The sequence below is a fragment of the Talpa europaea genome (genome assembly GCF_964194135.1).
Source record: "Talpa europaea genome assembly, chromosome: 7".
Classification (NCBI taxonomy): domain Eukaryota; kingdom Metazoa; phylum Chordata; class Mammalia; order Eulipotyphla; family Talpidae; genus Talpa; species Talpa europaea.
In genome coordinates, this window is record NC_140074.1 from 84,507,899 (window position 1) to 84,523,449 (window position 15,551).

Below are 15,551 nucleotides of genomic sequence, written 5' to 3' on the forward strand. Positions count from 1 at the left end.
AATCTTCATGTGTGCTTTAGATGTATTTCTTAGTAGTAATGATGTTCATCCTCTTACTCATTTAACTTCTTTATTACTAACAGTTATAAATTTTGCTAAGGACCAAAACAGCCAAGAAAGGAATTATTGCTGAAGCATCTAAGGTTCTCCTAAACAATAAAAATCAACAGGAAATGGCCACTGGGAGAGAAGGATATTTTATTGGCATGTTTTTTTCCCCCCCTTTAGTTGCCTCCTCTTGCTTGCTAATAGTAATTTCTTCGTGCACCTTTCACCTCTTCTGAGCCACTACTATTCAAGCAGAGATTTGACCCAACACAGCAATCCTTTCCTGGGAGGTTTACATGGTCCTGCTTTTTGTCCCAGGCTCACAATGTGAAGTGTATAGTGTGTATTCAAGTGAGAAAATAATATATTTAAGATGTGTAAGTGTGAATCTCCTATAATGATGGAAGAAGAGGTTCTTGTTTCTTAGATAAAAAAACTGCCTTCTCCTAAGGAACAAAGCCAAAACTTGGACTGTCCTTGAATTGCTTACAAAAATACAGATCATTCTTAAAGAGAAACAAATTTTCTTTTTGTTTTCCCTCATCTAACATGCCTCCAACCAGATTGTAGCATTGCCTTTGAAAAGGCACTCATTTGCTCTTAGTTAAGAACTGGAAATTTCCCATCCTCAGATTCCTTAAAGGATGAAGAGTGTGCTGTACACTTAACAGATTTGCCTCTTGTATGCAAGGACTACTGATTGAAGTCTATTTTGCTGTGTGTCTGGTTATGTTGTCTGCACTTTTATGAAATCACTACAATAGGTCTACATTGGATATAACTCAATTTGTAAAAAGGTATGTTTTATTAAACACTGTCCAGAAAAAGAAAGTGAAGCTGAGAACTCTTCCTTTATTGTGTTTCATATTTTCTACTGAATTCTGGTAGCCCCCTTTAAAGTCTCATTGACTAATTTTCCTCTGGTTTATATTCAAAATTTTGCAAAATAATTTTTACTCAAATAAGGGAAGAGAGCTATTTGACTTAGTAGCCTTCAGATCATAAGAAATACATGAATTGGTATGCACCTTATCTGCCTGTTGTGGGTTTCTAAAACTTGCACTTCCCTTCCACCCACCCCAAAGTAGATATTCTTTAAAGAAAATAAAGGCAGAGGATTAAAACTGGGGAGCCATTTACTATGTCACCATCACTGTTAACTGTTTCCCAGCAATCCTAACTTTTTGAAGTGTCAGAGATTTGTGTGTGTGTATGTGTCTGATTGTGTTGGGTTTATTTTGTTTTAGTTTTTAAATACACGAAATTTTTTAAATAAAAAGGTTCATCCTCTCTGAAACAGGATGCCCACTGGATATATCAATCTGGACATCTGTAGGTAGTTTGCCACAAAAAAAATGGAGAGAAGAGACTTCTGAATGAATGAAAAGGGTATCTAGATGCCCAAGAATTCCCCCCAAAGTACGGGTAGTTCAACCTGCACAGTTTCCTTTTCGCTCATAGTTTTTAGCAATTGTGAGTGAAAAATCATGTAATTATCTGTAAATATGTAGCTAACAAATTGACCTAGTTTCTGTATTTTTTTGTTTTTGTACTAAAGTTTATAAGTCTGTGCCAGCTAGAGAGGAGTTGCTGTCATTGCCAGTTGTGGTCCTAGCATCTAACCCTGAAACCATCCTAGGTGACATTTTTAGAATTAATGCTTAAGTGTTGTTAAACAGGGGAAATGAAGCTTAATCAATGGTCAGGTTTTCAATCTTTTGAAGTGAAGTCATTTTATTTAATGATTACATGTCCTCAATCATGAATGAGATAGGGAGCCTCCCTCCCCCAGTGGCCATGTTTACAGAAGTGTGTTTTGTCTATAAAGTGCAAGAGTTTTAATGTTTATGTAAGTTATGCAGGTGGTAACATTATGGCTTGGAACTGTTTATTGGGCTCTCCAGCTGAATTTTCACATGAAATGAACTATGCTTATTGCTGGCACATTAATCCCATTTCTGGAGCATTTTGTCCCTATTTCACTATCCCCACTTAACCTTTCTCTGAATATGCCTTGTAGCCTAACATATTAAAGGCTGCTGAACATAGGCGAGGGAAATACTTTTTTAAAAAATCCATGAATCCTCATTTGTATGTGTTCAGTACTTTTGTTTCTATGGCAACTCTGAGATCAGTGGAGTTTAGAAATGAGATACCAATGTTAATGAAAAGTGTGTACTCTTTGCTTTTGCATGGCTTGGCTTAGCATCAAAGGTATATTAGGGCCACTTGAAAGCATGAAGAACTGTTGTGTGGGAACAGGTTTCTCTCAGTAGCACATTTTGCTTTTTCTGAGCCCTCAAATACATTGCCTCAGCATGAACATTACTGTTACTATAAATTGCACATGGTCATGGAGTGAATTATGTGATTAAAAAGGATATAACTGCTTAGTATTTGTAGATTTTGGCTGGTCCATGTGACTATTTGGCACATATCAAACAACCCTGGGGTATATTGGAACTCTCTAATACCTTTTTGTCATGGACAAGTATATTTCATTTAAGATGTTGGCTGCCCCTGGTGTGTTGCCAGAGAGCTGTTTTGGTACCCATTCCAAATGTGCTTCCTTGCATTTCATAATATCAAAGAAACGATCACACCTTCTCCCCAACAGCATTCTATGTTATACCTTTTATTACACATTAAATGGAAATTGTGCCTACTTAGAGTGCCCCTCCACTTTTATACATGTTTTGGAAAATAATGCAAGCCAGAGACACAAGGTGGGAAAATGGGGGTGGGGAGATCCCCCTTGAGGCCAGTAATTTATCTTGACATTTGCTATATGAGCCTATTAGGAATTGCAGTTGGTTTCATAGGGCAAAATTCAAGTGGAGAGGGTATGTGGGGTTTCTATTAGGAGATAATTTTCTTATTTTACCTTTCCTTTTATGATCCTTCTAAGTGAAAACAGGTTACTTCTCCAAATTTGTTTTTTTATCCTAGGGAAATTTTTACAAAAGCAATGGTCTGATGTAAATAACATTTAAAGTATAGTGCACATAACTTCCCAAGACTATTCCAACCTGATAATTTGTAAATGCTTTAGAATTTTTTAAATTAACACTTGTGTTGCTAAATCCTATTTATGTAAGTCTGCTAAAAATTTTAACCCATTTAAAATTTAAGGAACATTTAAATAATGGATGGGTTACTTTGAGCAATTTAGCTTTCAGAACCCCATTGTTTTAGTATATGAAAAAGATAGCCTAATGCGCATTAATAAGGTTGGAGAGACTATGAGAAATATGTATAGTGTATATTTTAAAACAGCTTTGCTTGTATTGTGAAGATTTAAAAACAAACTTGAGATTTTTAACATTAACTATTAACACAATTTTAACATAAGTTATCCCACTGGGTTTAAGAGCATCTTGAATGTATAATCCTTTTTGTAACCCAGGTTGGTTTCTGCTTTTACCAGTCATCCAAACATATTATTTATGTTTTTAGTTTTATATACTCATTTTCCATTGTTTTCCTCAAGCAGCATGATTTTTTTTGCACATGTATTGTAGAAATTTTTAAGAAGAAAAATTAATACATCATTTTCTCCGGATTTTCTTCACTTCTCACTTTCTTTTTACTAACCCCTTACCTTAAAGGCCATATCGCTCCATTTGCATTATTTGTGCAAATGCCAGGGTTGGTTTTTATTTTTATTTTTGCTATTTACCTAAACAAAGAAATGCTTCAGTCAATTGCTTTTTTATTTAAAAAGAAAAAAAGAAAAGAAAAAAAGCTGTAACCTTATCATTTCTGAGTAGACCATTGAGAGATGAATGCACACCTGTAATAGCCCAGGACCAGCTTTGGTGGCTAACAGGGAATATTAGTAAGAGGTTTTCTTTTGTTGTTTTCTAAAAGTGTGGTATGTATTATTCACAATCTCAGTTATTCCCACAAGTTAAGGGTCCAGATAAAATGAAGGTTATCAGCTAACTGATATGCTATCATTGAGGTTCATCAATGAATTTGTACATTTCTAGTTCCCTTTGGTGAAGGGAAAAAAACGATGATTTTGCAAGACCTAGATTTTGGCTTGGTTTCTTGCCTCCTTTTTGGCAGCCTTCATCTTCTCATCTTCCAAAGCCCTTGAGCCTGTAGGGTTTTCATAGTGGATGGAGGACTTGTGGTCTTTTAAAACTAGGACTGGTTTGTTGTTGGGTTGTTTTGTTTTGTTTTGTTTTTGTGAGAAATTATGTTGAAGTATGGTTTTCTGCCACTTTATTAAATGACTAGTTTTAAATATACACAGTCCTCACAATTTTCGGACCAAACAGAACCCACAGTGGAGGCTTATCAAGGGTTGCAATGAGGAAGAAGCCTCTCCCTCACTGTCAGTACCAGCTGGTAAAGGTGACTGTACAGATGTGCATTTTCCTTTTGGTAGAAATGGTCCGCAGCACTAACTGGTAAGGCTTATTGTACAGTATATTGTCAGTATTCTTCTGGTTCAACATACCTTATAGTTCATATATAACCTGTATTAATTGTATAGATTGTGCATTTAAAACTGTTACCAAGTTGTCAAAACATAAGAGAGAAAACAAGGTCATATGTAATATTTTGTTTGTAAGTATCCTTTGTATCATAGCAAAGGAAATGTTTAAAAAAATCAACTGTAATAAAGTAATTTTAGTACACAGAGTGTCTGCTCTTTTTTTTTTTTAAAGTAATTTTATTTCTGAAATGATAAAGTATGATTGAATTCAGTGACTAGCTTTTGGATAATTACTGATGCTGTGCTAGATGCTGTGCTTGAATTTCTGATGCTGTGCTAGATGTTGGGGTTACAAAGTGAGTAAGATATGGGTGTTAACTCCCAGGTGTAGACATCAACTCGCTAGGCTCATTGCCTTAAGTTCTGTTTTCCCAGGGTCTTTTGTGTTGGGTGTATGAGATGATTCTACTTAGGTTCTGACAGTCTGATACAGGTTCTTAAGTTTTATATATAGACCTGTGTTGTTGTCTGCGTAACTACAACTCCCACACAAATGGACATACAAATGTATGTAGTTCTTGAACCTTGTACAAACCCTCAAAAGCTCATTTCATTTGGACTTCTCTTCCCAGATTTGATAATAGTCATAGTTTAGCCCTAAATAGGAAGATCATCTATTCCAGCCTATTGATTAAAATGCTATTCAGTTTTTTGTTTTGTTTTGTTTTTTTTGTCAGACGGCTAATTGGTGGAAGGTGGTTTTGTGGGCTAGGATTTATATGTTCTTAAATAGTTTGTCATTTTTCAAAGATTATCTTATACTTTATTGAGTATTCTCAGAAAATGGTGCTTTTTAACAGTTTTTTTAACTCCAAATAATGTTAATATGCGTTTTCTTTTGAGATTAACATTTATAGAGTATTTCATTTACCTGGGTCAGATTTCCAGGCCTTTTATATCCAGCATTCTCAGCATCTCAGCTTAAATTTGGAGAACCTCAGAAGGGTTTAAAAAATAAGATTGCGGGCCTCCCTGGTGGCGCAGCGGTTGAGCGCTGGGTTGCAAAGCTGCCCGCAGCCTCTGCGATTCTGGTTCGATCCCCAGCTGCTCCCCGGCCACTGGAGGAGGGTCCCGCATGGCACGCAGACCTCTCAGCAGTGTACTTCGGTCCTTCTGGCTGCTTTGCTCCCCACTCTGGCTCTGGTGAATTCTCTCACCCTCCCGCACTTCTGACTGTACCCAGTGCTTGTATAAATAAATAAATAAATCTTAAAAAAAAATAAAAAACAAGATTGCTTTGGGCTTCACCCCACAGTGGAACTCTTCAAATTGCAGCGGAAGGAGTATTATACAAATGTGCTTCTAAGCTGTTTTAGCCCGTGTCAACAACCCAAAACAAATGTTGCATTGGCTAAACATATCAGAGACACTCTGGGTTATTCTTTATGGATAAAAGCCTGTCCTATCTGACAGTAAAAGAAATTTGAACATAAATAAGAATTTACCACAGGGGTTGGCTAGCTCCACTGCCCCAGTTACTACAAACTAATGCTTTTGCCTACATCTAAGTGAAACAAGCTGCAGAACCATGGTTTTCCCTGTGTCCTGATGCAACTGTGTTTCCAGGTACTTGTTCTTAATGGATAGAGGGAGACAGCTGCTGAGAGTGTTGAAGCTGTGCAGTAAGTGTAGTGGTACCTTTTCTAGATTTGTGTGTATGTGGCTTCCCCATTGATTTGTGCACTCAAGCAGTTCTAAAGAGAAATTCCCCTTTAGTTAACACCGTTTGCATTACAAAGTCTAAAATGGGTACTGTCAACTCAGCCAGTGATTGACTAAGCAGGGGCAGGTAAAGTATGCCATAAAGCACTGATTTGGGTTCTGGTCTTTAGCCTCATCACTAATTGTGAGAAATTTAAAGTCACATCCTCTCTTGACCTTCATCTGTAAGAAACAGATAAGGTTTTGGGCGAGAACAAGTGAACCAACATGAAACCTATCAGCTATAACATGGTTATCAGAGTTGAGTGTGTAGGAGCCGGGTATGGGAGAGTTTGCCTTCACTTAGGCAACCCAGAACTCAGCCCATGAGTCTCAAAGGTGGGTACTCTTCAGGTCCTTCCCAACTTTATGGTGGTTTTAATAACTGGAACTTTTTGGCCTTGTAAGTATTGGAAAATGGATTCAGATCAGAAAGCAGATGCTACCTCATCATGGAGAAGTCTGTACTCTAGTTAAGAAATTAAATAGACTTGGAAAGTGGGCTCTGTCTGCTTTTACCTGCTCATTATATCCTAAAAATAAAGTTTATAAATTAAGGCTTATAAATAAAACTTATAAATTAAGGCCTATACACAGTATGTCTTTTCATACGGAACATCTCATATATTAACTTTCCCAAGGTCAATGAATCACAGATGAAGTAGAACTAGAACCCATATTTCCAAACTACTTCAGCACTCTATCTGACACAAATGATAAATTGCCTGCTGGAAAATAGCTCTAAGTATCATTGATGATCTGGGAATTTTGAGTTTGCTGGGAAATTATTAGCCCAGAGCAGAAGGCCTAGTTGTTGATTAAACAGAGCTGCCACTAGTTAGTGTTAGGGCACAAAAAGGCTAGAACTACAGAAGTGAAGCAACATGCAGTGAATAGAGAATGTGCAGGGAGACTGTTAGACTTCATGGGTAGGTAATCATGGCTCAGTACACAGACAGCTTTAGAAGACAAACAGCACATATTTGTTTCTGGAGATTTAGAAAATAATGACATTCCATTGTTGCAGGGAGACTGCAATATATTTATTATTCAGAGGCAAGTTGGAGAGAAAATTTTTATTCAGCCACAGTAGTGATAGATACTAGGATGAGGTATCAATGCACAGGAAGGCTGGAGGGGCAGAGATTTCTTTATTATTGGTATGGTAGTGTTTTTTATAGTTTGTTTTAGTGAAATTCCACCTTCAGAATTGGAGCTCCTCCTAAACACCTATATATTACAGAATAATTACTGAATATCTTAAAAACATCATCTGGCCACTTTGGCAGTATTATTTTCATTAAAACATTTATGTCCTCTCCCAACTCCCAGAATCCGCATCAGGTCTGTGGTCTCCTGATCCTCAAACTCGAGCCAACCAGACGTTTACAACTCACTGAGCTCATTAGTAGTATTTCAATTCACTGACACTCAGCTGAGAAGAGACTTCTAGCAATCTAGGCTCTTCTCATTTCTCAGCAGTTTCCCTCTGTGGTGCCAAGTGGCAATCTATATATCCCACTGATGATGTGGGACTGACTTCTTCCCAAGACACTCATTCCATCTCCAGGCACTGGGGTATAGATAAAACTTCTCAAGCCTTCCTCAAAGCAATCTTATCTCTGCAAATTGTGATAACAAGTGTGAAAATAATTTCTGATGTCATCTTTTGTGACTTTGTAGAATAATCACTGGTATTGTTAATCATGTTCTATAAAAGTGGCCAACTATATCTGCTTGCTTTAGCAGGGAGAAAAATTCATGGTAATGTTCATTTCTAAAGAAAGCTATTGTGACATTACTAAGGATGACTGACAGAGGATCTTGTGTTCAGGGTGGCAGATGAGTACAGAGGAGCATCTGACTCTGGGGTGGTGTTGAGGTTATATGTAAAGCCAAAATGACACTTCCTGTGTCAAGACCTTTTTTCTAACAGTACTCAAGTCTTAAAAATGCTATCTTCACTCAAAATAGATGATATCTTTCCAAAGTGAAGATTTGATTCTTTGTTTTTCATCCTGTCAAGTCCAGACAAGTTAATCTGGAAAGCTATGCATAAAGACATAAAATCATAAGTAGGACAATTAAGTTGTAGCTTAGCACAATCTTCAGTATCAGATGTCAGAACTTTCAGAACTTAAAACAGTCTTCAGAGGCAGCTGTCTGCTTCTTGGATTTTTTTTTTAAGATTTATTTGTGCATACAAGAGCTGGGGTAGACTAATCACTGGTATTGTTAACCACCCATCCACAGACCAGAGGGGTGGAGAGGGTGGTGAGAGGATTCGCCAGAGACAGAGTGGGGAACAGAAAAGGCGGATCTACTGAAATACACTGCTGAGGGGAGCAGGGAGTGAGGCAGGAGAGGTCTGCTGTGCCATGTGGATCACCTCCCTGGCCAGGGATTGAACTTGTGCTGTAGATAGCTTGGTAGTACTGAGACTTAACCCCTTGTGCCACCAGGGAGGCCCCTGCTTGCATTCTTATCCAATGGTTAGATAGAGGACTCAGTCTCTGCTTCTGAGGTAATCACTCCCTTTTAAATCATTGCATTTGTTTTCTTTTTCCTTTACCATATGACAGTGTTTATAAATAATGAAGAGACCAAAGGGAAGCAAGCAAGTGAGCGAGGCCTGAGGATCCACCAGGAAAACTTCAACTCAGTGATAGCCACTTTGGGGCTGGGTTTCTTTCTTTCTTTCTCAAAATTGTAACTTATTTTGTTCAAAAGCCACATATTTTCCAGAATAATATGCCCAGGGTTCCTCCATCTGGTGTCACATAATGAGCTGTTGATCAAAGCAGAACCAGTCTGGGTGATGGGCAGGGTCAGCCAAACCTATTAGATAGGAACTATCTTAGCAAAAATGGGCTCTGCCCTAGCTCTGACGCAATTATGGAAAGATGGGAGAAGTAGCTTCCTGAGATAGGCAGCGAGCACATCTGGCACAAGGGGCTATGGATAACCACCCAGTAGCCTAGCTCTTCTTCATGATTAGGTCATTAGGGTTTGGGTCCAAGGAAATTAATGGGGCCTGGACTAGGACAGGTCTGCCATTCTGAAAGCTTTAAGGCTGTAAGTTGTGTGTGTGTGTGTGTGTGTGTGTACCACTCCCAAGCCCCCCACAAACTGTTAACTATTAAAAGAGAAAGGAAAAGCAAGCATTATATCTCCAGAAGTTATTATCTTGAAGAACCAGAGTCTTGTACTGGACCTAGGGAAACAACCCAGATTTAATCCTTACACAAAGTACATCAAATCATGGGTTGCTTCCCATTTTGCAGTCATTTCTGTACAATCCTAGGGCAGATGAGACTTTAGGACTCTAACTAACCGAGATTCCCATTGTACCAGGTGCTGGGGGAGAAGTGTGTATGGGCAGATGTCAGCAATTCCCCACTATCAAGCTTAACACTGAGGTGGTTGACCAGAAGTGGGATCTTTAGAGGTCAGTTTCTTTTTATTTGTTCCTGCTTAGAAATGGTGAAAGAAGCTTAGATGGGAATGTGGAAGAGAAGCAAGACGTGAGGAATGAAGATAATTTTCTCTTGGCAAGATGATCAAGTGTTGTCTGCATTTCAGTTTAAATTCTTGGATAGTTTAGAGTTCCTTCTTTATTTTGATCTAGAAGAGCTAGGCTGGTGGATGGTTATCCATACCTGAAACCCTGTCTCTGGGAATTCTTTATAGCTAACCTTTGGACCTAGTTTTTGGTAAACATTATTTTAAAATTGCTTTGCTGTTTGACTCCAGGGTGCAGCTTCCTGTCAAAACAGGTGTCTTCTTTCCCAATGACAAAGCCTCGGGGCAAAGTTTTTAGTAACCCATGGAACTAGATTTCCTGTTGTATTTAGTGACTTAATCCAAACCAGGATGTGTACATCAATCTGTGTACTACCTTATTTTACTCCGATCTTCAGGGTTTATTCCTCATAAAACCAACACCCACGCAGTCACCGAATGGCGAGATCAAGAAAAAAGCTTGTCTACATTTCCACAGATGGCAATGTGAATAGTGAGCAGAAAAAAAGCATGGTAATGTGAAACATTCATGAATTTCTATGTCAGGTCTAGCCAAACTCTAGGTTGTTTTTTCTGGTCCCAGTGTTTCTCCAGGCTCTGGGAGAAGGAGTGGCAGTCGTAATATCCAAAAAGAGGGCAGAAAACTGGTCAGAAAACACTGAAGATGAGGTTTATATATTTCACTAGTTAGAGAAAGCCCACATCGCAGGAGAAAAGCAGCTCTTGCTAGAGCTCTCTGGAGTAATCCTTTGAAATGATACCAAGGGAGCAGTTGGAGCGTCTGAGAGTCTGACTGCTGGAGCTATGGTCTGGTAAAACCTTTATACCCTTCTGCGTGAAGACTTCCTATTCCTAAAATTATCCTTCAGCTCTCCAGTGAGTCTTGAGGTTCCCAGCTGAAGGCCCAGATCAATCCTATCCCGAGACTTTGCAGAGTTCATCTGAAAAGCTGGAGCTTTTGGACATTCACACTCTACCTTGTGGCCCTCACCAACCCAGTCTCACTGCAGTATTCACTGCCTCTGCTGCCCTTCTCACTCACGTAAGACAGGAGGCTGCATAGCTCTGTGAGCGCACTTCCACAGCCGCCCATGAAGTCAGCAGAGGCCACAACCACAGAGCAAAATGAGGGAAGTGGGACCGAGACACAAACATCCTGTCCTCGCTACATCAAGTGGCTCCAGTTTGAGAATCAGGGCCATAGAGCATTTACGTGGGACAGAGCTGCCTAATGACATGCAAATACTCATCTACTCTGCAGTGACCCTAGTGAGAGAGCACTTCTGAGTCTATGGACTTAAATGGTGTTATTCTCTGGCTTATGAGATCTGTGGCAAGAGACAGTGATGGGGAATGCCCAGCCACTGAATAGGCATCATGACTAGGAATGTGAACAGAGCCTGAACAGGAGTTCTGCTCAGGGTAAAATGTGAGCGCCAGCTTGCTGGAAGTTCTAGCTCTTTCCACAGACCAGTTTAAGAGAGAAGGATTAAGTCAGTGACAAGATTGCTGCTGGCTCCACTTGGTCCTAACCACCCTATCAAGAGTCCCCCAAACCCAGCTCTGCTCTTCTTTGCAGGACTGGGGGTTTCTCTGCCAGGTCTCACCGTGTATATGATCTCTTCCAGCTAAAGATCTCCTCCAGATTGGAAGAGGGTGAGACCTCCCGCTTCTGCATGGCTCCCCAGCGGCGGCGGCCCCCTAGGAATGAAGCTCTGCGCCTGCTCAGCGCTTTTATCCTCTCTTCATTTCGGAAGAAATCACTCAAGGCCCGGAAGTACTCCAAGATGACCTCGTGGCTCCAGGCTGGCAAGGGCTCCTGGCGCAGAAAGCCACAGTGGCCTCCATGGCGACTGAGCAGGAGGAAGAAGTAGGGGTTGCTGTGAAAGAGTTCAGTGGGCAGGAAGTGGTCTGGGGGCCCACATACAGGGTCATCAGCGCTACAGACACAGAGCACAGGTACAGCTGCCTCATCCACATCCCGGAGCGGGTCGTTTCGGTCCCAGTAGGTGTCCCAGCTGATAGGCAAACTCTTGGTGTGGCAAAAGAGCGTCTCCTCAAACTCTCGCAGAGAGCGGCTCCTGAACAGCTTACCAGTGTCCACTATGTCCTCCAGGGCTGTGGTGTACCTAGGAGTGAGAAGTTGAGTGGGAAGTTAGGAAGGAGGGGAGAAAACAAATTGATAGCAGAAGGAACAGAGTGGCAGCCCACAGGCCAGATTCTGGCTACAGGGGCTTTCTTTGGCCACATAGTATTTTTAAAACTTCCATTTCATTGTCTTGGCTATTTCATGGACATTTCACATAAAGTATCTGGCTTCTCTGGGGAAATGAGAAGATCTGGCAACTTGGGCTAGCATTTTTTTTTTTTTTTAAGATTTATTTATGCATACAAGAGCTGGGGCTGGGGTACAGGCCAGAGATGCGGGAAGTGAGAGGACTCACCAGAGACAGAGTGGGGAGCAGAACAGGCAGATCTACTGAAATACACTGCTGAGGGGAGCAGTGGGCGAGCCAGGAGAGAGGTCTGGTGTGCCATGTGGGTCACTTCCCTGGCTGTGGATTGAACTTGTGCTGCAGAGGCTGCTGATCACTTCATAGTGCTGTGCTTAACCCCTTGCACCACCAGGGAGGCCCTTGGGCTAGCACTTCTTAGGGCCACAACCAGGACCCTCCTCTCTCCACCCTGTGTTCCTACCACGCCTGTACATGGCACTACCTGCCCAGCCCCGGGGCAGCATTTTACTGATAGCCGCTGAGCTGCAGAGATGGTTCTCTTTCTGACCTCACCTCTGACCCTCTGGAGGGAACTTGAGATGAACTGTAACCTCCTGAACCCCTCCTAGGAATCACCAGCTCAGACTATGAAGACCAACAGATGACAAACACATCATTGACATTTTACTTTAGGTTATACTAGTTTATTTATTTTAAGTAATAAGCTATCCAGATGATGACAAATGCGTGTGACCTTGATCACACTCAGGCTTCCAGCAAGCCTGAAAGCATCTGCTATGGGAAAGAGGAGTATCTTTTTTGTTTCCCCGCCCTGGAGAGGGCCTGGAACCCTAACAAGGGGACCAGAATGGGGAGCTTGATCCTTTGGGTGCATCAATCCTGCCTTAACCAGTTGAATTTGGAGGTGTGTCTCCTGCAAACATGCAAAGGAGCTTGCCCCGAGTTTTCACTTCCAAACTTCCACCACTGGCGGGGCAGTTCCTGAAAGCTAGGGTTTTGTCTCTACTTCCCTCACCTTTTCCTCCAGCGGTTGCCCAGGGGCAGCGCTGGTGGTGGTCATTCACACATGGAAACTATGGCAGCTAAGCCACAGGAGAACAGCTTGCCCCTCCACTGCTCTGGAGTCTCTGGGTTGCCATGGCAGCACTTTGGGAGGATGTAGAGCTTAGGGTATGACCTCAGAACAGGAGGCAGAATGGGGTAAGAAATAAAGGAATCCCAGGGGTTGCTATCTATGCCCCTACACAGGGCCAGCCCTTCACTTTTGTTATTTTATTTAATGCTTAACAACCTTGAAAGGTAGATGTTATTAACTCCATTTAACTGAAGAGGAAAATGAGCTTCAAAAGGATTAGCTAACTTGCTGGAAATTCAGGATTTGAATCCAAGTGGGTCTGGCCCTAGATCTTTTTGCCATACCACACTGTTGCCAAAACGTCTTTTATTTACCTCATTCTGCCAACTCCTAGGGAAGCAACAGTACAAACTGAGGCCTGATATTTGCTGTGGGAATACCATTCAGGCCTCCCCAGTGGAAAAGTCTGACCTGTCACCTGAGTAGTAGCTTTTCTCCTTTTGGAGATTTAAAAAAATTGTTTAGGTAGTCTTTTAATTTTTTTTTTTTTTGGTATTAAATTTTAAGTACAGGGCTTCCCTGGTGGCGCAGGGGTTAAAGTCTCAGCGCTATCAAGCTACTACCACCAGCCACTGGGGCATGAGTTCAATCCCCAGCCAGGGAGCTAACCCACACGGCACAGCAGACCTCTCCTGTCTCACCTGCTGCTCGCCTCAGCAGTGTGTTTCAGTAGATCTGCCTGTTCTGCTCCCCACTCTGTCTCTGGTGAATCCTCTCACCCTCTGCCCCTCTGGCCTACACCTCAGTTCTTGTATGCATAAATAAATAAAAATAAATCTTTAACAAATACTGAGTACATATCTAGGAATATGTAAAATGTTTGTCAGGGCTTAAGAATTTTAATAAATACCATCAGCTATCTGATTCGTGTCCTCTCCAGTCTCGGACTGTGAGGAAACATTTTGGACAGATAATTCGTTGCAGTTGCTTCCAGAGCCTTTTTGCTGATTTGACCAGCTATGGACTAAATGGTAAATGTCAGATGCTGCCTCTGCTGCCGGCCGGGCAGGTGCTCGGTTGCCAGGATACGGTGGGTCTGAAGTGAGCTCAGCCAGGGGGCCCCAGGGCAGGAATCCCTGTTCTAGCAGGTTTAAAAGCCATGGACTTTTAAAAGTCCTTGGCTTTTAAACCTGATGCCCTGTTTCTGTCTAGACTAAGAGGTTTGAACGCTTTAGAAAGTGTGTAAGGAGAACCCTGCCCGAATTGCCCTAAACCTGTTTGATTCAATACCAGGCACCACTGTTTCTCCATCAGCTCAAGACCTCGCTTCCCCGCGACCGTCCGCGGCCCGGGTGACCCACCTGCTGAGGGCGATCTTCTGGTGGAGCAGGAAACCGCGCTCATAGGGCCAGGGCAGGCCGGCCTCAAACCACTCGCGGCAGCGCAGCACCGGAGAGATGCAGGCGGCGCCGGTCACGTAGCTGGAGGAGCCGCACTCGCCCAGGTAGGACAGCAGCAGCGCGGAGCCTGAGCCCTCGCTCACCGCGAACAGCGCGGCCGCCGGGTGTCGGAAGCGGATGTAAGTGACTGCCTCTTTGAGGTCGGAGGGGTCCCCGAAAGGCTGCAGGCGGGGGCTGACCAGTGGGCAGCCGTAGTGACCGCGACGGTGGAAGATGACTGGGTAGTAGCCGCGCTCCAGGGCGAGCAGGCAGAGGCCCAGCACGTTGCGGGTGAGGCGTCCCCACGCATTGGGGATCACCAGCAGCACCGCTGGAAGGCCCCCGGCGTTGGTGACCCGGCGGCCCCGGGCGCAAGGTCCCACGACCCAGTCCAGAGCCACTAGTCCGTCGTCGGCCAACTGCAGGTACTCCCGGGCCAGCTCGGGCCCCGGCCCCACCGGCAGCACGAAGTGGCAGAGGGTCTGCAGGTGGGGCCCGGAGAGCCAGGAGCGCGGGCCGGGCTCCAGCGCTGCGGAGCGTCGCAGGGCGCGCAGCAGGCACTGGGCCAGCGCCGACGGCTTACAGATGAGGCTGCACCCGCCGGGCAGCGGCTCGCGCCCGTCGCGGAACTCGTCCGCCGGGCCTCCGCCGTCCGACTCCTCTTCGTCGTTCGGGCCCCCGGCCCCCGGCGGGGTCCTCTCTCCGACGGCTCGTCTCCCGGGGCGCCGCAGCCGCGGGGCGAGCAGGCCGAGCAGGGCGAGCGCGACCAGGAGGAGGGCGAGGGCGGCGCCCCACGGCGGCATGGCAAGGCTGGAGAGCCCCCGCGGCGGCGGGCGGCAGCGGCGGGCCGTCCCCTCGGCGAGCACCACGCTCTGCCCGCGGCTCCGCCCGGCCGCCGGCGGCCGCCCAGCGCCCTCCCGCGCGGGGGGGCGCGCTCCGGATTGGCCGCGGCCCCGCCGAAAGCAGCCAGTTCGGGCCCAGCTCCCCTCGCCCGCCCCCCACTCCCGCCCCCGGCCCTTTGT

The 15,551-nt window shown here is 43.8% G+C and overlaps 1 protein-coding gene across 1 annotated transcript; it reads right to left on the bottom strand.

Annotated features, from left to right (window-relative positions):
• Window positions 1-11,381: 11,381 nt before the first annotated feature.
• ABHD15 (abhydrolase domain containing 15) lies at window positions 11,382-15,332 on the bottom strand (the record flags this gene model as incomplete). Its single annotated transcript, XM_084238386.1, has 2 exons — window positions 11,382-11,907; window positions 14,452-15,332. The coding sequence occupies 2 exons, from the start codon at window positions 15,330-15,332 to the stop codon at window positions 11,382-11,384; spliced, it is 1,407 nt and encodes a 468-aa protein (XP_084094512.1).
• Window positions 15,333-15,551: the final 219 nt, after the last annotated feature.